The 21,920-nt window shown below is 39.1% G+C and overlaps 4 protein-coding genes across 11 annotated transcripts in view; 3 read left to right on the top strand and 1 right to left on the bottom strand.

Annotated features, from left to right (window-relative positions):
- Window positions 1-10,155, top strand: part of LOC105455470 (uncharacterized MFS-type transporter C09D4.1) — a 57,372-nt gene extending 47,217 nt beyond the window's left edge. For 2 of the 4 annotated variants that reach the window (XM_011698815.1, XM_011698816.1), the window contains 7 exons: window positions 3,003-3,218; window positions 3,789-4,013; window positions 6,103-6,241; window positions 6,736-6,956; window positions 7,181-7,284; window positions 7,573-7,686; window positions 7,957-10,155. In XM_011698815.1, coding sequence (XP_011697117.1) covers window positions 3,003-3,218; window positions 3,789-4,013; window positions 6,103-6,241; window positions 6,736-6,956; window positions 7,181-7,284; window positions 7,573-7,686; window positions 7,957-8,218 — 1,281 coding nt within the window. In that variant the 3' untranslated portion in view covers window positions 8,219-10,155. Of the gene's footprint in view, window positions 1-496; window positions 731-2,262; window positions 2,479-3,002; window positions 3,219-3,788; window positions 4,014-6,102; window positions 6,242-6,735; window positions 6,957-7,180; window positions 7,285-7,572; window positions 7,687-7,956 lie in introns of those variants that run through there. The other 2 variants (XM_011698813.1, XM_011698814.1) reach the window with 2 other exon arrangements.
- Window positions 10,156-10,264: 109 nt separating this feature from the next.
- On the bottom strand, window positions 10,265-13,280 carry LOC105455473 (transmembrane emp24 domain-containing protein bai). Of its 2 annotated transcripts, XM_011698826.1 has the most exons (6): window positions 12,947-13,280; window positions 12,630-12,759; window positions 12,363-12,433; window positions 12,227-12,229; window positions 10,975-11,101; window positions 10,265-10,800 (listed from the first exon to the last, which is right to left on the bottom strand). In XM_011698826.1, the coding sequence occupies exons 1-6, from the start codon at window positions 13,124-13,126 to the stop codon at window positions 10,679-10,681; spliced, it is 633 nt and encodes a 210-aa protein (XP_011697128.1). In that variant the 5' UTR covers window positions 13,127-13,280; the 3' UTR covers window positions 10,265-10,678. The 2 variants fall into 2 exon arrangements, with proteins under 2 accessions (XP_011697128.1, XP_011697129.1); XM_011698827.1 differs by lacking the exon at window positions 12,227-12,229 and having other exon boundaries at window positions 12,947-13,279.
- A 528-nt stretch (window positions 13,281-13,808) lies between these two features.
- LOC105455474 (signal recognition particle 14 kDa protein) lies at window positions 13,809-15,223 on the top strand. Its single transcript, XM_011698828.1, has 4 exons — window positions 13,809-13,970; window positions 14,042-14,114; window positions 14,403-14,515; window positions 14,605-15,223. Exons 1-4 carry the CDS (start codon window positions 13,839-13,841, stop codon window positions 14,719-14,721), a joined length of 435 nt encoding a protein of 144 aa, XP_011697130.1. The 5' UTR covers window positions 13,809-13,838; the 3' UTR covers window positions 14,722-15,223.
- Window positions 15,224-17,061: 1,838 nt separating this feature from the next.
- LOC105455475 (proteoglycan 4-like) overlaps window positions 17,062-21,920 on the top strand; it is a 28,750-nt gene continuing 23,891 nt past the window's right edge. For 3 of the 4 annotated variants that reach the window (XM_011698830.1, XM_011698832.1, XM_011698831.1), the window contains exon 1: window positions 17,065-17,470. In XM_011698830.1, the coding sequence (XP_011697132.1) occupies window positions 17,396-17,470 (75 nt within the window). In that variant the 5' untranslated portion in view covers window positions 17,065-17,395. Of the gene's footprint in view, window positions 17,471-21,920 lie in introns of all 4 variants that reach the window. The other variant, XM_011698833.1, reaches the window with a different exon arrangement.

Here is a 21,920-nt window from a genome sequence, read left to right on the forward strand (position 1 = left end):
TCTCTCTCTAGGTCTTAACGCGTTATTCCTCAAAATTACATCGCCGGAGAACCGACGCGACGCGCGCCGCGTCGGGCCGGCGTCGACGAGTTTTGCGAAATCCTGGCCTCATGCCCACACTTCGCACGGTTTCGCGCGAGAGAAGACGCTCCCGCCGAGCGTCTTTTCCGCGTCTGATACGGCGAGATGATCGCCGTCGGCGATGTTCCGTCGGGTGCCCATGAACGACTAGCATTGCGACGGCGCATTCGTCAACTGATATACCGTCATTGATGGGCGCGCGCGTAACACTCGTCCGCGTGCACGGACGGGCAGCGCGTGTGGCATGGCTGTGTGCGCAAATATTTTCACGTGCGTGACTACGCGATGTGGGCGGAGGGGGGAGGGGTGGAGATGGGCAGGGAGTGGGGGGGGGGGGATACGCGATGGACAAGGGACGTTTGGTGAACGGTGGAAGGCTGGATGCTCTCGCGGGTCCCGCGATACGCTTAGTCCACGTCCGGCGCATCGTGACAGCGCGCGAACCGCTCCGCGTTATTTTATCGTCCGCGTTATCGGGGGATAACCCGGCGACGAGGTGTGACGGGCCGATGTAATCTTGCCGCCTTTGCCGCCTTTACCGGAAAAATCATTCGCGAAGTTGGAGACGCGCGCCGCGGGAGATTCACGATGTGCGGCGTGACGAAGATACGATCGTGAATTGACGCGGTCATACCAGTCACTCGTCCCGGTAAAGTAATCGAGAATCACTTGACTTTGATTCATGCGTGCTTGCTACAAGGGGGTCGGGATAAACGTGTGTAAGGTAGCACGACGATTTCGGTAGAACTTGTTGCACTGGAGTTTATATATTTATAACGTGTTGTATGCCGAGATTTATAATATTGTTCACATCCAATCGTAAATAAACGATCTAGGATTTAATTTATGAAATTTGTCGTAGAAAAGAATGCTGTCAACGTACTAATGAATACTGATCCTGAAATTGTTCATACACCTTATATAGCTATATATAACGATTTCGTTCTTCGATTTCATATTATAAAGTTTTTATCAAGTATTATATCCAATATTCTCTTTTTATTTTAATCATTCTTTAACATTATTTCAATTAATCATTAAGAGAAATTAATATTTACTTACAGTGATAATAATATAATAAAAATATTCTAATATTTTATTTCATTATTATTATTCAATAATTAATTCTACTTTATACGATAAATATTAACATATAACACATAAGTGAAGATATTAAATTATGCTGCATATCTGAATACCCGAAGATATTTTAAAACACTTGTTATATTACATTTTTTATTTTATATATTTTGATATAAAGATATATTGATATAAAACATATAATTTAATATTTGGAATTGATAACATTCAAATTAATATTACAGCATGTTGATTAAAAAAAAAAGTATTTTAAGGAAGAGATTTCAGTGAAGTAAAACTTATCTTTTACTCGAATTGTTATTTCTTCGAATTTTGTTTCTTCGAGTTTTGAAATTAATGGCAATTATTTATTGTTAATCAATCCCTTATTTACTTATTATACTCTAGTATAATTTTGTGCGGTTCATCAACGCGTAATCTTATCGCAGTTCTCGTGTGGAATATCAAGTGATACGATTAAATTTCTAATATAGTAGCGAATGAAAATTAGTTGCAGACTTAATTGGGATCAAAAATGTCTAGCGAGACGAGCAATGAAAATCCGATTTGACTCCTAATATCAATACATTTGGTACTGTGCGTAAATATCGCTGTTTCGATTTATTCAATCGAATCTTGATGTTATCAAATGCGCGTCTAATTAGCCGCACTCAAACCGCCCACGCTCGCGTATACGCAGTTGCATTCCTGCGAGATGATTATTAGATCGAAGCAGCATATTTCAGATTATTAAGTCCTAATTACCAGTGCAATACGAACCCGCTGTAATCTGTGTACGATAAGTTTCTCGCGAATCCACAAATGGAATCTGCAAATGGGTAAATTGATTCCCGATATAATTTCGCAATGACGCTTCCATACGGCGCAATTAACGCGGCAGAAGCACTTGTAGAAATTCTTCTTCTCCTTTTTCTTAGAAATTCTTCTTGGAAACAGAAACGTTTACAAACGGCTTCGAATATCGACATTACTTCGCACGCTCGACATTTTAAATGCTTCTGACATTGACACTTCGATTTTTGCTTCCGTCGGAGGTCCGAGAGGTGGAAGAAATGAGATCGACGTTTTTTTGGATTTTAGGAAGTAAAGCGGCCTCGATAAAATATTGAAGGACTCTGCCTTGGTCCGCCTCTCCCGATGACACTTCTGCTCGATTTAATCAATCTCGTTAATGCTAGTCGATATTAGTGACGAAGCTCGGCACGAAAGCTTGACGGAAGTTGTAAACGGACACCTCTATTAGTTGAAATGAACGGATCCACGTCCCTCGAGGATTGCAGCACGCAACCGGCGCAGGTGAATAATTTAAATCGTCGAATGAATAAGAGTCGCGGACGCGATTGCGAGAAGAAACGCAGGAAGGATATTGGATATCGAGGAAACAGTCTTCGCTTCGAGTTTTACGCGATATTTTTAGCGGTCTTGTCATTCCAATCCTGGATTACCGAAGCAACGAATCATGCATTACCTTCTGTAAGATCGATATTTCGAAAAAGTTAATGGACTTTTGTTCTCAGAGAGATAACGTTACGAGAACCGGCGGCGAATTAAAGTCAATATTGCAACTTTTACGTGAAATTGCATTAAGAAGCGCTTTGATGTTCGCTTTTATCGCTAATAGCGCATATTAATCCAATATGTACGTAATTTAGCGTCACTTTCAATACATAATATAGCCGGGATTTAATATCCTCAGTCTTCGTTCCTTCAACCGATGAAGTATAGCGAGCGAGAGACCGAGGATAATTAAAATTGCGCAACATTTCGACATTTTCGGTTGAAGAAACTGAAAGATCGAGAATGCACCTTCCTGATTGCAGGAGATCAAGGTCTACAAGAAACGATGGCTGATCCTCATACTCTTCGTGGTGTACAGCGCCAGCAACTCCATGCAGTGGATCGAATACAGCATCATTACAAACATTGTGACGAAGTATTACGGAGTTTCGGATTATACGGTGGACATGACGAGCATGATATACATGATAACGTACATACCGTTGATATTTCCCGCCAGTTACCTGCTTGATGCCTTCGTAAGTAACAGTTAATAGAACAGATTATAGAACAGAGTAAAATGAAACAGCGTGTAAAGTCCGCGAACGATATCTCGGGATGCGTTTCCTTAGCTACGAATTTTCTTTACGTACTCGATTTTCAAAATTACCCGGGAAGATCGTCTTCGGAAAAGTCCGAACCTCTTGGCTTTTGTAAATTTTTGTGGCGAATCACAATGGCAAGCAGAGATCGCGTGATTCATTGAGAATTTTTGTTCACGCAACGCGCGTACAGCATCTTATCTGAACGCCACTGAACGATATAACGTATCCCGTTCTGTTTATTAGACACTTTTACGTTTGCCGTCGAATAACGGATATGCATTGTCGACGTCAGCTGATGTCTCACAATCAGCGAGATAGTCGGATTTCGCGTAATCTAAAAACACAGACGATGAAGCAAGAGTCCCGAATATCGAGAAACATCCTCCTTCTTAGAATCTTTTTTTTTTTAATGATTCCCGAACAATCAATACTTTATTGCACACAGTCGTGGATATTCCGGCTAATTAATATCTGAACAGATGAACATATTTGAGGGGATTTTAGGGCCTCAGGTGTACGGTGATCGTCGGCGCGCTCGGGACCGCTCTCGGCTCCTGGATAAAGGTGTTAAGCATAGACCCCAATCTCTTCTGGGTCACGTTCGTCGGTCAAACGGTGGTGGCCATCAGCCAAACTTGCATTCTGTCCGTTCCAGCTCGACTGGCCGCGGTATGGTTCGGGGACAACGAAGTCAGTCGAGCGTGCGGTATCGGTGTCTTCGGTAACCAGGTAAGGAAATATCTTTGTGCGTCGTCAATCCTCTACACGCAGGTGTTGCGCGTCATCAGTCCTCTAACACCTGCGTGTAGAGAATTGATGACGCGAGTATATCCAGGATAAAATTTATATTCAAACTCTGGTCTTGAGAATTTCGATCTAATTTCCTCATGTCCTCTCTCGAATTTATTTCTTTTGTCAATCAGACTTGACATTTATTTCGAATTAAAAGTTCAGGTGAATTATTTTATTTTCAAAGTTTCTCTTAGAAAATCAAGAATTTTCTTAAAAAAGAATACATAAGAAACGAAAAAAAAAATGTATAAGCAACGTGAAGCGTAAGTGATGAGTAATATATCTTCTGCTTTTTGAGTAGCGTGAGAATTTAATTTTGCATTGCTATGCATTTTGCGTCTACTATGTGTTATCTTCGCGGAAATATCTTCGTGAGGTTATACGAGAAAGAAACAAAAGGTAACACATCACCCGCCCACAACGTGCTAAACTTGCAAATTGATTAATCCACGTAATAAAGTCGCTCTAATTACCCGGATCAAAGTGCGAGATAATGTAGCATCGTAATTCGATAATAAGTCAAACAAATTCGACGCTCTTTACGCCCGCGACGCTAATTAAATATCTTGTACCTCTCTTTCCTCGTGCACACAAATACAGATTACTAATAATTCTAATTATCGTATGAAATAAAATTATAGTATCTTGAAATGATAATATCCCACATCTCTCTCTCTCTCTCTCTCTCTCTCTCTCTCTCATTAAATTAACTTCCGAATTCATTGCATATCTGCGTACAACAAATTTCCATTTTTATCGAACGTATAATGCAATCTGATTTAATTTCACATTATTTCGAAAAATTCATATTTTCATAATTTACTGAAAAATTAAACTTTTTCATCGAATTCTTTACCTAAATGAATAATTTAACTTTATCTAATTTCTATGCAATTTTAATCGAAATGTCATTGCCTTGGAAATTTCTGAAGAATCTTCGCGCAAGCTCGTTTTCCTCGAAGTTGAATACCCGCTATTATTATTAGATAAGGCCCGATTTTCCGCGACACCGCACATCGCCGAACGTCGATGAGCGGTGACACTTATTTAAAAAAAAAACGCAAGAACAGGTACTCGGCATTGTCACCGGGCGACACGTGTCACGTGCGTGCGGGACAATGAGAATGGATGTCCCGCGCGCGGAACAACGGAAGTGACAGTCTGGAGTACTCGCTCTGATCGACGAGAGGGTGCCTCGGGAGATATAAATTGCGACGTGATTAGGTGGGAAACCGAGTCGAAGTGGGCACCCACGTTTAATTTCGCTACCTCGAACAGACGAACGACCGTAGCATCGTCCATGGGGAGGAGCGGACTGACAACAGGATGGTAGGGGAGATGAGGGAGGGAGGGAGGGAGATTCACTCTACGCCGCGGAGGGATTCAATTAATCCAAGGTGCCGCGGGCTGTGCCGTCGCGCTATCATTTTATCAGCCGTCGCGGTCGCGCTTTATCGGGGAATCCGTCGCGCCTTAATTGCACACCGATTTCGCAACACGATAAAACGGAAGCTCAATCCGATGCGCTTTAAAGGTGCGTCCAAATTATTGGGAGGCGAACCGCCTCCAGCGGAACTTCCGCAGAGGTTCGATTCGATAATGTGGACGCATGCTCGGTTTTCGGCTCGATATTAGCGTGCACGCATCTTTACAATCGCGACCGCGAGTCTGTAATTGAAAATCCCAGCGCGTCACGCTGACGTCAGAATTTTCAGAAAAGAGAAAAGCATATATCTGGTCCCACGTCTTTTTTGTTTCTCTAATGCTTTTAATTTCTAATATAAGATTTTTGCAATTATTAAAAAGATGCATAATACAAATATTTCGGTAACGACTTGTAAAGATACATATGGACAGTAATTTGTTTGATATAAGCATACAATAGTACATTCTGCTTTCAAAGCAGATATTGCCACGTATATCGTAATTGAGAGAGATCTACACAGCAAATATTTTTTTTCTGCCTCTTTCCTGAAGCTCGACGACAATTTCTCTAGAGCGTTCGTCATTCGGATTTCTGTTATAGTTGGGAATAGCCATTGGTTTCTTATTCCCACCGATGTTAGTACAAAATAAGGAGAACTACGATATCGAAAGGGGGCTTCAACGTATGTTCTACTCCGTTGCGGCTCTCACGACGATCACGCTAATTCTTATATTAATCCGTATGTATATATAATTTTTATCTGATTATGTAATCTCGCAATCCGAAGTTAAAAGATTAAAAAAATATATTATATGACTTATTATTATACATGCAAATGAAGATAATTGACATTTGGCTCTAAATACTTATCACAAAAAAAAATTATAAAATTGAAGACTAAGAATGAAGGAAAATTATTGAATAGAAATTATTTAATAAAAAATTATTAAACAGGGACAATATTCTTCCTGCAAAATTTTATATAAAAAAAGATTATTTCATATGTTTTATATTTTATATATGTATCATGCTATTATTATGTTATTAGTAATTTGATTGCTATTAGTAAAGTATCAAAGAAAGTATATGCATATCTATATGTATATTTTTCATGAACAGGGAATCGGTTTTGCAAGTCGAAATTTATTTAATCAATTCCGGGATTGTGTCGTTAAGCGGCCGTATCTTCCATTTCTTTCTTTCGCTCTTATAATAGAAACCGATAATTTGTAGTTTTCAAGTCGGCACCGCCTTTACCACCTAGTGCAGCTCAAGCTGTGCAAAGAAAGAAGAAGTCCGAGAGCACCGGGGAAGTGAAGAAATTTTTTGACTCCATCAAAAGGCTGTTCTCGAATCGCGGTTATCTGTTACTTTTAGTCAGCTACGGCATCAACGTCGGCACCTTTTACGCTATAAGCACTCTCCTGAATCGACTCGTCACGAAACAGTTTCAGGTAAGCACTTCATTCAATGGTTGCGCGTACTCTCTTCTCGATTCCCGACTCGCTTTTCAGCAATTATGAATATTATTGTATTTATTATAATTATCGATGTACGTGAAACTTCTTACAAAAGTTTGTATTTTTTCTTCACTATTTGCAAATAGCTTCAGCTTCTCAATTATATCTCTGCATAATGAGAAGAATTAACAGGTAGCGGTTGCCTCTTTTTTTTTTAGGATGGTGAAGAGGACGCTGGTCGAATCGGCTTAACTATAGTTTGCGCTGGCATGATGGGCTCCATTGTGTGCGGTATTTTATTGGACAAAACACACAAGTTCTGGTGAGTAATCGGATCATTATTTTACGGAATAATGTCGAATCGTGGAATTTTACTTTAACGTAGTAGTAATTTAGCGGTAGTAATTTGATAAATTAATTTGTTTCTTTTCTCACATAAACCAGCAAATTAAACTGGAATTATAATAATTATTATATCATTACAATTACGATTAGAGAGAGGTTTGATTTCTATTAAATATTATATCAAGTTGTTTTGAATCAATTTCTCGATTTATTTAATGGATGCAAATGTATGCGACTGAAATACGTTGAAAATACGAATTTACAGGTGGACAACGGTAGGAGTGTATATTATGTCATTGGTTGGTATGATAATCTTCACCTTTACATTGGACAAGAATGTGGGAATATTCGTTGTTTACATCACGGCTGGCATTCTGGGGTAAAGTCTAGATTAATTTTGTTAGACGCAAAACTTTTTGAGATACTCTATTGACTTATGTCACGTTTAATTCTACTATTCTAGTTTGAGTTTGCTATTAGACGTTTTACACTTTGAATTCTGTTAAAAGATTTCTCTCCGTTAAAATTTATTTTAGCCTTTTTAAAAAAATTCACAGTCTCTAAAAGCATAATGAAGCATTTTTGGCTTCAGACTATCTTGAAATTTTATTTATCTGTATTATTTATTACAATATTATATATTTTTTAGCTTTTTCATGACTGGCTACCTACCGGTCGGTTTCGAGCTCGCCGCGGAGCTCACGTTCCCGGAGCCGGAAGGCACGTCGACGGGTCTGCTGAACGCGGTCGTGCAGATCTTCGGCATCGCCTTCACCCCGCTCTATCGCTGCCTGCTCAACATATGGGGTGATTTGTGGGCAAACGTCGCGCTGTGCGTCGTCCTCGCAGTTGGCGTTTTGCTCACGACTTTGATACCGAACGACATGAAGCGTCAGAATGCGAAGGCTTGACATTTCGAACGGCAGTCGCCGAGCCAGTAACGTGCGCCAACAACGAGCCTTCGGAGCTTCTGTGGTTGGAACGAGTAGTTTTCGCCTCGACAATACTCCTCATAACCCGTTATTCCAGTCCAGTTTGGACTTATATCCCCGAATATATCCCGTGTGCCGGAAATATTGTTCCTCTGAGCCACGTGTGTATTCGAAGAAGGTATAACTTTTTCGAAACTAAATTGATTAATAGAGTCCCTACAAAAAAAAAAAATAGTCAGACAGTATTGAAAAGCGTTTACTTCTCGTAGAACTTTCAGACTTTTACTTTAATAGATAGAGATTTAGTGCGCCTAAGTGCCGAGATGCCTAATATTGAGAGTTTGTAGAAGTTTCGAATATAATAGACCAATATTTTTATGGAAAAATTGACAGCCGAATTTACTGAAAAATTCGGTGTAAATAGACAATGGTACGATTGGCTTTAAGAAAAGATAAGAGAGAAAGCTATATATATATATATATGTCTAAAGATATATTTTTGTTGTCGTTGCTATTAGATGTAGAAACAAAGTGGTCTAACAAATATATGTACAAAACGGCGAGGAATAGCATCGTCGGAAAGATCGTCGGAAAATTCTCGATCCTGTTGTTAGTGGAACTCTTTAATCTCAGGTAAACGGTAGTAATTTAGAGGTGGTATTATGCAGTAATGAATTAACTCTGAAAATCAGTGAGAAAGCGAGGATATCGTAACAGGATAATAATTAAAACATTTTATAGAAATATTGCGAAATTATACGTTTTTAATCTATAACAACAATCGACAATAATCTACAATTTAAACTTTTATCATTTTCTATACATGTATATATCTTCTTGAATTCCCGTATTTTGAAACATCGTTAATGAATGGTATCCGAGAATATAAATTTTTTTAGAGCGTTAAAGCGAATTCATTGTTGCATAATGTCCAGTTTAGTATACGTTATGCGTAAACACGTAGCCATGAGTCTATACAAATTGTTATCGGGTTAGCGCAGATACTACTGCGATAGACGAGAAACGTAGTAATTAAAAGTGATAAGCGTAATGACAGTGAAAATTCGAGTTATAGCTTTATTGCGGTAATAAATAAATGTATTAATATGTAATATAGAAACGACTGTTTCAAATTCCAACTCTATTATTGTGACATTATTAGTGATTATCGAATAGTGTCTGCTCTAATATAATCACCGGATTAAATTGATCATTATAGATAACGGTCGTAATATTGCGTTATATGTGATTTTATTACCGCAAGCTTACTGTTTCTTGTGTACTGTATCTACAATGTGCCTAGCTTGAATCATTGTCATTCACGTGGAACTCTATTTTTATTAATTGTCCACCTTGTGATAAAAAAACAAAGTTATTTAATTCATATTTAGATTTATATTATATTTTCCTATATATATATATATATATTATATTTTCGAATATACATATATAATTTTTTCGAAAAACGATAAACGTTTCATTAGGATGTACAATTATTTATGAAAACCTCGTTTAATCATGGCGTCCATTTATAGATAATAGTGTATTCACACACAAAAATATTAGGACATTAGGTGTTTTAAAAATGAAATTATCGTAGCATTAAGAGAACGTAAAATCACGCTTAAAAATTTCTGTGTTCATCTCGCGTGTGTGCCATTAATTTCAGGTTCTAAAAATGAAAGAGTAAGAGCATTTACAATAGACAAAGTTAAATATTCTTCAAGACCGCATGTACAAACGGATAACTGTTTAAACCGCAAAGACACAATCCCGAAGGCGTCCGCCTTCGAATCAGCGACAAATAAATCGTCTTCCAATGTAATGTTTCTTCATTGTATTTTTTTAGGCCATTTATTGTGTGTTCCCACAAAGTTGTTCTATTTTATAAATAAAATGTTAAAACAATGATAAAACGCATTATTTTATACAATCATTAAACTATATATCATCAAAAATATATCGCAGCCTTTATAAGTACATAAAAAGAACATACATTAAACATTTTAATATTAAGACAAGTGATTTTATAACATTAGACATTTTAATATTGAGACAAGTGATTTTATACATAATATATTAACATATCCTTCTTAGGTAATGAGAGACTTTGAAGATCCATTTATCTCACCATCGAGGTATGCTTTTATTTAAGAAATTTTCTATCTTACAATTGCTTAAATAATGAGTTCTCGATAATGTGATGTATAATACGCGATGTGTAGCTAGATGAGGTCTTATCATATTTTACATTAATTTGAATGAGGTAATATGATTGTAATGCGTTTTTTTTTGCATAATCTTTTGAAGAATACTTTTCGAACGTTGCGACGAATGTGTAAAAAGTGTTCCACGATTGAAATTTACGAAATTACAGATAACAAGGATGAAAAACTCAAAGGTGTATTTTTTACATCGTGTTATTTGTTACAAATGTATTTACTCAATGAGTTTCTTCATCCTGAAGAAGCGTCGGAAGTAGAAGAGCTGCCAGGCGGATAAGCCGAAGAGGACGCATATCGAGAATAAACTGAAATATAATACTCGAGTATTCGTGGCCTCTGAAATCACAAAAGGAGACCAGATCATTAAGCAGTGTACTAAGCATTTCAGAATTACTTAATTATCAATTTAATTATGACAACGAATTATCACTGTAATTCAAAATTATAATCTTTTTAACGAAATTATTTTTTCCACTATTTACTGTGGAATAAAAATTAACTTCTTTTTACCGTTTGTGTCTCTCATTTCTTCCTCGTTCTTGCGCATTCTGGCAAAATCTTGCACTATCGCCTCCGACAAATCTTCCAACCGTTTCAATTCCACTTCTACTGGTTTCAACTTGGCTGCTTCGCCGATCTGTTAACGAGGAAGATGATTTTCATTTGAAAGCGACGACATTCTCGACGGAAACTTCAGCGGTCTCGTTAGTATTGCGTGTTATAATCGAGACAAATCAATGACAAAGAACGCAACAATTATAGAATTAAAGCCAAATAATTAATAATTTCTCTGCGTGTATGTGTTTTGCACAGAGCAAAAAAAGATTATATTAGACAGTGTGATATACGAAGTCTGATTGCAGTGGTTCTGATTTTTGAGCGATAAAATCAGTTAATTATACTGAGTGTTCTTTATCTATAGCTCTCGTTTATTTAAAAAAAATCTTGTCTCATACACAAGTAAAAAATCGTACAACTTTCGCTCAAAAATATTTAAGGGATACCGAATATTTCAGCCTATGCTTCTTCAAATTCTTTTATAAATAAAAAAATGTTCCAACTGTAATAGGAAAAATATTTCAATTTTAAGAATATTATATAACGGAATCATATTTCATATCTTTATATTATTATTACTGAAAAAGAAACGAACAATTTAGTATTAATGAGAAAGAATCAAAATATTCGGCATCAAAATGTGTCATTGTTATGCTGCTGTTATGCTGCAATATATGGATGTACCATTAACTATTTAAAAAAATGTTTTATACTTAAAAAAAAATTGTACGGTATGATTTTTATTTTATTTTAATAACTGTAAATTCAATTGGAGAATACAACTGATTATAATTAATGCGTGAATAAAATAATTCCAACAGCTCTTCCCATTAACGGAACATCCGCGCATAAAAGCATGTACAGATGAAACTATGTTGCGCTCTAATAGCTTAGCTCTAAAGAAACATTACCCTGGGGGTAGAGTTCTAAATAAGACAAGTAGTTCCATCTTCGAATTGACTACGTGCTAATTTATCTAATGGATAAATGTCTGCAGAGTCAACAGCACTGGATTTACAAACAAACTTATCCATTAGGTAAATTATTACATGATTTATCCAAAGGTAGAACCAACCAGCCCTAACTATAGGAAACTATCCTCAGGATAGCGTTTCCGAATGCAGCCAGGGCTGACTGCCAATGCACAAGTTCGTGAGAAAATGCATGCCAACGAGAACACAATATCGGAAAAACTCTACTTTACCAACTGCGCCGCGGAAATAAGCCACATATAAAAAGAAAGTAATGTCAGACAGTTTCTTTCAATCCCCGATGATATGATAGATTAAGCAAATTTTTTTTTTTAAGGAACAAATATGTATAATGGCACGTAAACTTACGCCTTCGTAACTCTTCGCTTCAATGCCACGTTTCGTGATCAGCATAATTTCTTGCTTGACACCACGTTGATCTGAAATAATTTTCGTATCAAATTTAGCCTATAACATCTTCCCAAAGAAATTGTAATTAATATAACTCTTATGTTTAATATAAGAATATATTCTTTTACATAATTTTTAAAGTATATCTCTCCATTCTGTTGCTTAATTAAATTGTACCATGGCAAAACGATCCAACAAGCTAAATTAAAAATTAAACATACGTACGGCTTGGAACGCGTGAAATAAAGCATATCTCGAAGGTATCATAAGTTTCCGTTACAAAGGAGAACTTCAACAGCTTTCCATAGGGAATATCCTCCTTTTGAGACAATATATGTCCTTTGGAGTCCTGAATCTGTGAGAAACAAAGTCATTGATGTAAAATTAATGTTAAACGCGATTTCAGGCAAGAAGTAAACAGTGGGTTCTGTCACAGCTGTTATGGAACCGCGAAGGACCAGCGTCAAGTAGCACGCTCAATGCTCACGGAAGAATATTTCGGTGAAGGATGAATGAATAATTGTCGATCAGGATCTACCTACCACAAAATTCGTCTTCTGACCCATCGCCTCCGATATCTCGTATTCCCCTGTGACAAGTACATTCGCGTGGACCTCCTCCTTCAGACACTTATGACTGTTCGGCTCCAGGTAGAACATGATGCCGTGAACCTGGGCGACCAGCAGAATCGCCAGGAGGGCCCTCACGTGAGCCCGAATCATTTTTCGCTCGTCGTTCGTTCTCGAGCAATCACCTTAAACAGAAACGTTGTTCCGGTGTCACCAAGGGAATGTTCCGCTCTCACATAACATCCACAGCATCACGATGAGGTGGCAGCCACATTGGCCATTAAGTACTGAGAGTGAGAAGGGAAGACCGCCTTATGCTAGACTTTAACATATTTCTGCGATCGCGAGCAAAATCATTTTCTACCTTTTTCTTTGTACGGCAAAGAAAAACGGAAACTACTAAACGGAAAACCGATTAGAAAAATAGGATTAGAAATTTTTAAAATTAAATAAGATCTAGTTTTTAAATTAAATGGGATTTAACAGAATTTCAAGTAATTTTATTAATTTTCAAAATAAATTACTTTTGGAGCTTGATAACTTTTAAATTCGATTATTAAAAATTTTGAAGAGCGAAAAAACTGTTAAGTTCCAAAAGTAAGTTTGAAAATTAATAAAATTATTTACAATCTCTAATGAATTTTTTGATGTTTAAATTTAACGATTTCCAAAATCGTACTTTGATTTTGATAAATTTTAAAATTTTGTTTAAAAAATTTTAAATAGGTACTTCAAAAATTTCTTTCTAAAATTAAGCGACTTTTCGAGTCCTCGTTAATTTATAGTTGCAAAAAAAAAATAGATCGTAAATATTAGATACGCGGGTCACCATCTAGGTATTTCGCGTGGTTTACGATCCTGTCGCATGAGCAAGAACCTGCGGCTGCATTTCCTAACCTCGTCTAACCTCTCAACAGCGGGTGATCACATTCGACGTGCTCTGGCGTTTTTGACATATGCTACCATCGTCAGAATGGTCCTGTTGGAGAACGACGCGGTAACTCGACGTCTCGTCGCCGACGCTGCTCTCGCACATACGACCGACTAACCGGCGAATTTTCGTTTCAGTTCTTAGCGGAGTTAACCAAACTCTTTGACAAGTCGCGTCTCTCGGGCTCCGTGTCGCTCACCATTAAAAGATGTGAGTATCCCCCTTTTTTTTTCGTTTCAAAATATCTGTTGCGCCAAAGCTTGAAGGTGACGAATGCCCTGCTCCAAAATGGGCTGTTAATTAAACTATTTGGAAATTAGCAGCTCTTAACCTTAAAACCTTGAATTGTGTAGCTTTGACGAGAGACAGAGAAAAAAAGGGTGATGTAAAGATCTAAATTTACATACACTTTTCTCGTGAAAACTTCCCTTACTTTTCCCTTCCTTTCTTGGTATTTGAGAGATTTAAGGCAATTAAGAAATTTTTTTTGTTTCACAGTTAATGGACACAATAAACCGGTGCCCAGGAAAGGCAGACCTCCTTTGCCGACTCCCACAGAGTACCTCTGCCTAGTTCGTGCATCGCTTCGTAATAAAAAAATCTCCACTGTTGTGCGTATATCTTTCGTTGACACTGTTGGTAACGCCGCTCGTACCTCTCTCTCTATCTTTCTCTGAGACGTTTGATTTTCATCTTTCAGATTCATTCCAAGGATGTAAACAAATTCCAACAGGCGTACTGGAACCTCTTGAAGACGAACGTAAGCGGTCTGAAGAAGCTGAAGAAAACGAAGTCGGCGAAGCCGAAGGTTCACTGACCCAGCGAGGGCTAACTGCGCAACGGTTGTTTATTTCTTTGTTATTAAAACTCTTTCATATACTGTGTTCGCCATATATTTATCGACACTACTGTGTAAGCATACGAACGAAGCGCGTTTTAGCCGTTTTATGCAGCATTTTGTATAGACTGATGTACAAAAGCGGGGATTAATAATACTGTTATGAAAGTATATACACACGCGACCGATAATATATAAAATGCTAATATATAATGCACACTTTCGTAAATTTATGCAACGATACAGCAGTAAGGGATAATTATTAAGAATTCAAGATAGATAATTGGGATAAATTTTTTGATGATCAGGGTAAAATTTAAATGAAATTTATCAATGATTTTACTTGTATTATTTTGTTACTCATTGTCAGATATATAAATTCTATATAAACATTTTTCGCAATTTATGTTTCTAATCTGATATCTTGTTTTTTAATTATGGGAATTGAATATAATAAGAATATAATTTTTGTTATGTAAAACTTGGACTTTAGATGCAAGAATCCGTTGTCGGTCTCCTGAAAATTTCGAAAATTCCTTTAAATTTCGATGTCATCTGCAAACAATAGAGTCACAGCCACAGTGACACGTGAGGTCGAGATATATCATTCCCCTAATCGTCGCAGAAATGTTTGTTGTCTCGGGTGACGCGAAGCGAAGTCTTTGTCCCCGTTCCGCAAGATTTATGATGCTGGACTCACGAGAGATGTCGTAAAAAATATATATATATCTGATCGATTTATCACTCGTCTAGCGGTCGGCCGAATAAATCTCTTTCACGAGTGACAGTCCGCAAAGTATGATTATCTAATCGCTGCAAACATTCGAGTGAGCTGCATATAATTATTTTAACGCTGTGAATTACACCCTGCGGATTTGTTAAAATTGCAGCCGTTCACGTGCTCGTATCTTAATCGTTTATTGCATTCTCGGAATTTGGCTTGCGTTTATTCTCGGCCCGAATGTTTCATCGCGGATTCTGCAGTCCTGTGTGCACCGTCAAGATCACGGGGCAAGAGGAGAGCTCCCTAGCATCGATAAATCTCGATGCGAAATTTTGCCGTTCGACAATAATGTCGAATGAGAAGAACGGAAGGGTTCGCATCGAGGATCGCGTCGATATTGCTATGTCACGCGATTCGATTTTATTTTCGCGCGATCCGCGCTTTTCTCATCTCGAGGTAATCCGACGATCCCGCCCCGCGGCATTAGAACATAGTTTGGATATTCTTTGGCACTGGACCCGAGAACACGTGTGTGGGAACCATTGTGCAAAATCCTGGGGGGCTGCCAATGTAATACCTGATGTAAAGTGAATTTATCGTTGTATACATTACGGCCGCGAATAAACAAACGCGGGGGAATCGTCACTCCTCGCGAATTCTCCATTGTGCTCGTTTCGTCGTTTCAGGGAATGACGTGAATTGGATGACAGAAAATTGATCATAAGAGACGATTGGGAAATTTATCTCTTCTTCACGCTACATATAACGCTACATATTTTCAGTTTGGAGAGCGAACTATTAGATTAATGTTGAAATTGCAGAATATACAATGTATATTTTTTTTTACTGCTGCAATTTTGCGATGGATATTGAGATCTCTTACACTTGTTGTTTGTAGCAGCGAAGTTATATATAAATATTGTGAATAATGGAGTGCACGGATAAATTGACATGACAGGTAGGAATAAGTAGCGACCTGTATTCGAAAAGAATTCTGGATGTCTCGATGAATACCTTGACACGATTGTCCAGTTCCAGAATGCGTGGAGGCTGTGTATATTCATTCTAAAAATACCGTTCTTAAAAATATACATTTTTCTGGCCGCGAATCAGGCCTCAAAGCAGGGTTTCGGATTATAAACAGAACGCGCGTTAAATTGAATATCAATCGAAGAAGAAAATTTATGGTTCGATGCGATAGAGAGAATAAGCAACTCCAAACGCTAGATTTCCAATCAGCAAAATTGTGCTTAAGTCTTTATTTTAGCTCTCAGCCTTCAAAATCATCCTCGACACTTTAGATCTCATTTTTAATCTGACTATATTCTTTACATAATTAATCCTCCGGATTTATTAATTTTACTCTTAATTTTTGTTACCTTCTGTTTCGCTTCTATGTATATCACACTTTTCATCGCTACAAAAAAATGTAATTTTTTGAGAATCGTTTGGCGCGTGGTCTCGCCTCCTAAAGTTCGGACGTCGCTCGTGGGGAGCCACGTCGACGAGGGTGGCTACGTCCTTAACACGATTCTATTTTTTTCGCGGATGCACTTTCGAGGAGCGACGCGCGGGGGAACCGCGCGCTGAGTGACGCAATTCTCGTTTCGTTCCCGCGGAGTCATACGTGCGTGCAGACGAGGTGGACGCGGTCGCGGCGAGGAGGGACACACGCCCGAGGAGAGGAGTGTCCGGACGAAGAAGAAGAAGCGGTGCCGACGCTCTCGGGGAAGCAGACACGTACGAACCTCCATCGCGGCCGCATCGTCGTCGCGTATCCTTCCCCTTCGCACGCGCGCACGAAGAGATTAAAAAAAAGAAAAAAGAAAGAAGAAATCGAAAATCCGTCAGCGCACCCGATCGCGAGCACCCGATTTTTCGACCGACGAACTAGCGGTACTTGGAGAAGCGAACCAGCAAGCAGCCACCATGGTTTACGAGAGCGACTTCTACACGACCCGGCGACCCTACTCGCGGCCGCTCGTCTCCTCCTACAGCGTCCCGGTCAGTATTCATTGTGAATCTGGAGTTGTTTTCTTTGCGCCAAGAAAAAGAGCGGGCTGGAAAGTAGTATGTCTTAATAATGTTTTCTTGCTACACGTGGCAAACTAACGTCGAGAAAGAGAGAGAGCCCCGTTTGCGACAGGAAGTGTTACCATCCCCCTGTAACCATGCAGCCAGACTCAGCACCCCCGTATACGATCTCGCTAGACCGCGCGCCGACGTCTCACCGGAAACTCCTCTCGGCGCGCACATTGACATTTCCTCTCGTGTGCATTGAGGGATTAACCCGTTTTTTGACCCGGTGTTTTAATATTCGAAATGCCCAGTTGATTTGAAACCTGTGTAGGTCTGTGAATAGTAGATGTCACACACGTCGTGATTTTCAGTGATGAGAAGCGAAGATCGCGTTTGAATATACGCTGAAGTATTATGTTGTTTTAACGGCACGTCACGAGAAAAAAATCGGCGCACAAAGAGAAGTAATCGATTCGGGCCAAAACGGGTTAAATAATTAATCGATGATTGACGGGGTAATTATTCCACGCGATCGCTGGATGGGGGTCGGCGTTTTATTCATATGACACGCGAAATGACGACGATAATTCGCCTGCGGGGTAAATTAAATAGTTGAATTTTCGGACATTATACACACTCAGATTTCTTTCGAAGAGATTGCGAATTGAAAGAAGAGAAGAACTTTTTTATCCTTTGAGCATTAAAAATCGTTAAAAAATATATTTTTGGCAACATTTTTTATATATTTCATACTTATATATTTTTAATTGTACAAATTGTCTTTCGGTCATCTATTAAAAAAGTGGCACATCGGTAGAAAAAATTAAAATGCCATGAAATACCTCACTCACAATTTTTAATATTTTCAACATTTTTTAAAGTATCAGAAATCGTGTGAACAACAGTCAGTATTTTCTTAACAAGTATTCACTTTAAAGCTTGTTTAACCTTTAACCCGCGATGTTAAGATTTTTTCTCTTCCATTTCCACGTTATTGAATATCGTTTAACGATATTCATTTAGCTCCAAATTGCATTTCAAAACTATCTTTAAGATCTAATCTAATTCAAGATTTAATCTCGTTTAAGATCTTCAGTCTTAAATGATAGAAAACGATTAATAATAACGTTGCTCGTCTGAAGACGATGCGCGAAGGGATCAACGCGTCGGAAGAGAAGATAAGTAATCGCGAGTTAAGGGCTTGATTCGGTTCGCGAGGTGGAATCCGCGTGGAATTTCGCCGGGGAAACAAATAAGCCGCAAGAGAGAGAGAGAGAGAGAGAGAGAGAGAGAGAGAGAGAGAGAGCGCAGCGCTGACCCGCATTCGGCCGATCGTGATTTCGCTACTGTCGGACGCGATCGACAGCCCGTGAGACGTCGAAGGTGCGCGCGAAGCGACGAGTGAGGACTTGGCACTTGATTCCCTTATCTCTGCCTCCTCTCCCTCCCTCCCTCTCTCCCTCCCCCCGGTTCGTCGACGAGGTCGATCGACGACAGAGAGCGAGCGGCGCGACCGGAAACACCTCAGACATTGCTTGTTCTCCGAACTTTGGTTCTCTCCGTCCTCCTCGAGGGCCTCGCACACGTCCTCGTCGCTGCTGTTCGTCGTCGAGCTCGACGCCGCGACTCGCCGAAAAAAAAAAAAAAAAATCACCGCCGAGACAAATCTCTCGACTTCCACACTTCACTCCGGCCACTGTGTTCACCACTATATTACTACTATACTAGCACTGTACTACCAAGTTTACTACTACTATTACCGTTACTACTATATTACCACTTACTACTATACTACCGCTCCTGTACTCGAGAACGTGCACTCGGTGTCCCGGGGCGGGGAGACCCTTCGATCGAGGAAGCTGAAAGGGTACGAAGGGGTAACCGCGACGAAAGCTTTCGGAAACTCTCCAGGGGGAGCAGGAATTCTTACGAAACTGTGCGGCATTAATTGGATCCGCGCGTGTATACACGGCACAGCTGCATGGATCTCGCAAATCGATCCCGCGAACAGCGATCTCTTTGTTTTATTTTTATTTTTGTTTCTAATTTTTCGTCGCTTTGTTAAAGATAGTAAGATATCTGTAGACCGGATCGCAAGCGAATCCCCAAATCCATCGGTAAATGGACTCGTATATAAGGGAGTTTCCTTCTGGCAATACTTGTTTATCTTTGTGTTTTTATTTCTGTTCGTGTTTAGGCTACTCTTGACAAATTCAAGGGATAGCATTAGTTCTTGTTCTATTGGTTTATTCGTTGTCCATGTCCATGTCCCCGCAACAAATCGGGGAGTTATCGTGTGCGTGCGACAGGACTCGCCGCATACATCATTTGTGCTAATCGCAACTCGAGCCGTTGTGAGAGAACCGTTGTCCGACACGTATTTCTAACAAACGGTAGATATTTGATGTTGATATCAAATGATGTTGGTACAGACGATACTTCGGTGATTATTACGGTGAATTAATTAAATTTAATAATGCTAATTAAATACGGTGAAAGCAAAGAGGAGATTATTGTGGCGACATGGTTTTAAAATTGATCCTATTATAATGGATTTTGAATCGTTCTGGAAATATTACACACTTACGTGGAGATGTTTTTTGCAAATCACCGTTGATTTCAAATTGAAGATATAAATATGGCTATGCCAAGAAAAGGCTTTACTTTTTAAAATATTTTATAAATTTAATATTTTTTAATTCACTTAACTTTTTTATCCAACGAGGAATTGTCATCATATTCAAACTTAAGAAACATTTTTTATATAAAGACGTTCAAGTTTGATTTCATCGTAGGCATAATTAATTTTGCTCGTTAGAGGTTCGACTCTGTTACTATTTGGCGAGAGGCTTTTTGTCTAGGCATAGCCAGAATCGTCGAGGGATCGGGGATCTGGGTTAGCTTTAGGGATTGCCATTGATCATCAGTCCGACGATAAAAAAAGCAGCCAAAGGTATAGCGAGATAAATGGCACAACGTTGATAGGAATTATCTTGTTTTTGCGAATCCGTCCGAAAGTTATATTTAGTTCTCGGCTCGGCACACACTGAACTTAAATCCTTCCCATCCGAATCGCCGTTAATAATGCTGGAATAGCAGTCACGTACGGCTGTTAATAGTCCATTTAAAAGTCAAAAGATTGTTAATAGACCGTTTAAAAAATCATAAAATGTTTTTACGAAGTTTTTATTTAAAAACTCGCGCAAAAACGGATTTCGTTATAAAAATTGACAACTTCAGAAGCGGAGAGCTGTTCAATTCGCGATTAAAATGATTATTAATTAAAAATGAGATTTTCCACGAATATTCGCAGCAATTGCGCGCCTTAATCAGGATTTATCCGCGCAATTTTATTTCATGTATTTTCGTTCGAATATATCTATACCTCGAAAATATCGAGGGGAAATCAATCTCGCGATTCGAAAAATGCAAAACTGCATCGTCGATATCGAGATATTACGGACATCTTGGCAATTTAAGTTAAAAATAAACTTGCCGCGTTTCGAACGCAAGCTCTCCTTCCTTCGGACAACATTCTCCGATGTAAATAAAATCTCTGAACGTATCTTCTGCCTGTGTCCTGCTCAAGGCCCGACTCGGATCGTCGGCCAAATACATTTTTCTGTCGACGCGGATCTGAGATTCGCCGGGTCGCGCGGGGCCGTCTAAGTTTAACACGACGGAGTCCCGGAAAATGGCTGCAACGCTATGAATAGCTTCCGTTCTGTAATTCCCTGCCCTCCGGCAGCTCTATTTATAATACGATTTTGGATTTTCTGACGTTAGACGGGCTCTCCTGCCGGTTTCATCCTGCGCTTTTCGCCCGGGTCGCGCGCATCTCCAACGCGCGTGAATCTCCAGGTTTTCCTCGTCGTCCTCGTGCAGATCGCGGGTTCCGAGGGTTCGACTAATGGTATCGAGCCGCCATACAAGCGATCCGCATTGTTTAATACTGGCACGAGAGCCGCTCGTGCTTAATACGCGTCTATTTATAAAGATTACAATCAACCGCGCTTCGCAGAATGGACGAGCGTTTTAGCGCCATCGTCCGCAGAGCTCGGTCAAAATTAATAAAGGGCCGGTCATAATTTCGAACACAGTTCAGTAATTTGTCACACGTGAATGCCGTGGCGTTTTAGATTGGTAGAGTAATTCGCACCAATAATGCTATTTCTCGCCCGAACGATGTTGGCACTAATTTTTCGGTTTCCTGGTTTGGAAAGAGTAGATTACACTGCAATAACACTGCAATTGCAATAACGTTGTAATTATCTTAAATCGCAATTAAGGTATAATTATGTTACAATTGTATATTTCGTATAACACAGTATAATTGTATGACCGTATTGGTAGTGTTATAATTACGATTATGACGGCAACGTTAAAAAATTACGGAACGTCGGAATTTGGCACACTCGAAATTCGCCCCCCCCCC

This window comes from Wasmannia auropunctata, unplaced genomic scaffold, assembly GCF_000956235.1.
Source record: "Wasmannia auropunctata unplaced genomic scaffold, wasmannia.A_1.0 LD335903.1, whole genome shotgun sequence".
Classification (NCBI taxonomy): domain Eukaryota; kingdom Metazoa; phylum Arthropoda; class Insecta; order Hymenoptera; family Formicidae; genus Wasmannia; species Wasmannia auropunctata.

Bases quoted from the DNA above. Each gene is read 5' to 3' on its own strand.
- LOC105455473 (XM_011698826.1), bottom strand. From the start codon at position 13,126: ATGATTCGGGCTCACGTGAGGGCCCTCCTGGCGATTCTGCTGGTCGCC. The intron at 12,434-12,629 runs GTACGTATGTTT...AAATTATTTCAG, and splicing joins TATTTCACGCGTTCCAAGCC to ATCAACGTGGTGTCAAGCAA. The intron at 10,801-10,974 runs GTAAAAAGAAGT...TTGTGATTTCAG, and splicing joins AGAAATGAGAGACACAAACG to AGGCCACGAATACTCGAGTA.
- LOC105455474 (XM_011698828.1), top strand. From the start codon at position 13,839: ATGAGCAAGAACCTGCGGCTGCATTTCCTAACCTCGTCTAACCTCTCA. The intron at 13,971-14,041 runs GTAACTCGACGT...TTTTCGTTTCAG, and splicing joins TCCTGTTGGAGAACGACGCG to TTCTTAGCGGAGTTAACCAA. The intron at 14,115-14,402 runs GTGAGTATCCCC...TTTGTTTCACAG, and splicing joins GTCGCTCACCATTAAAAGAT to TTAATGGACACAATAAACCG.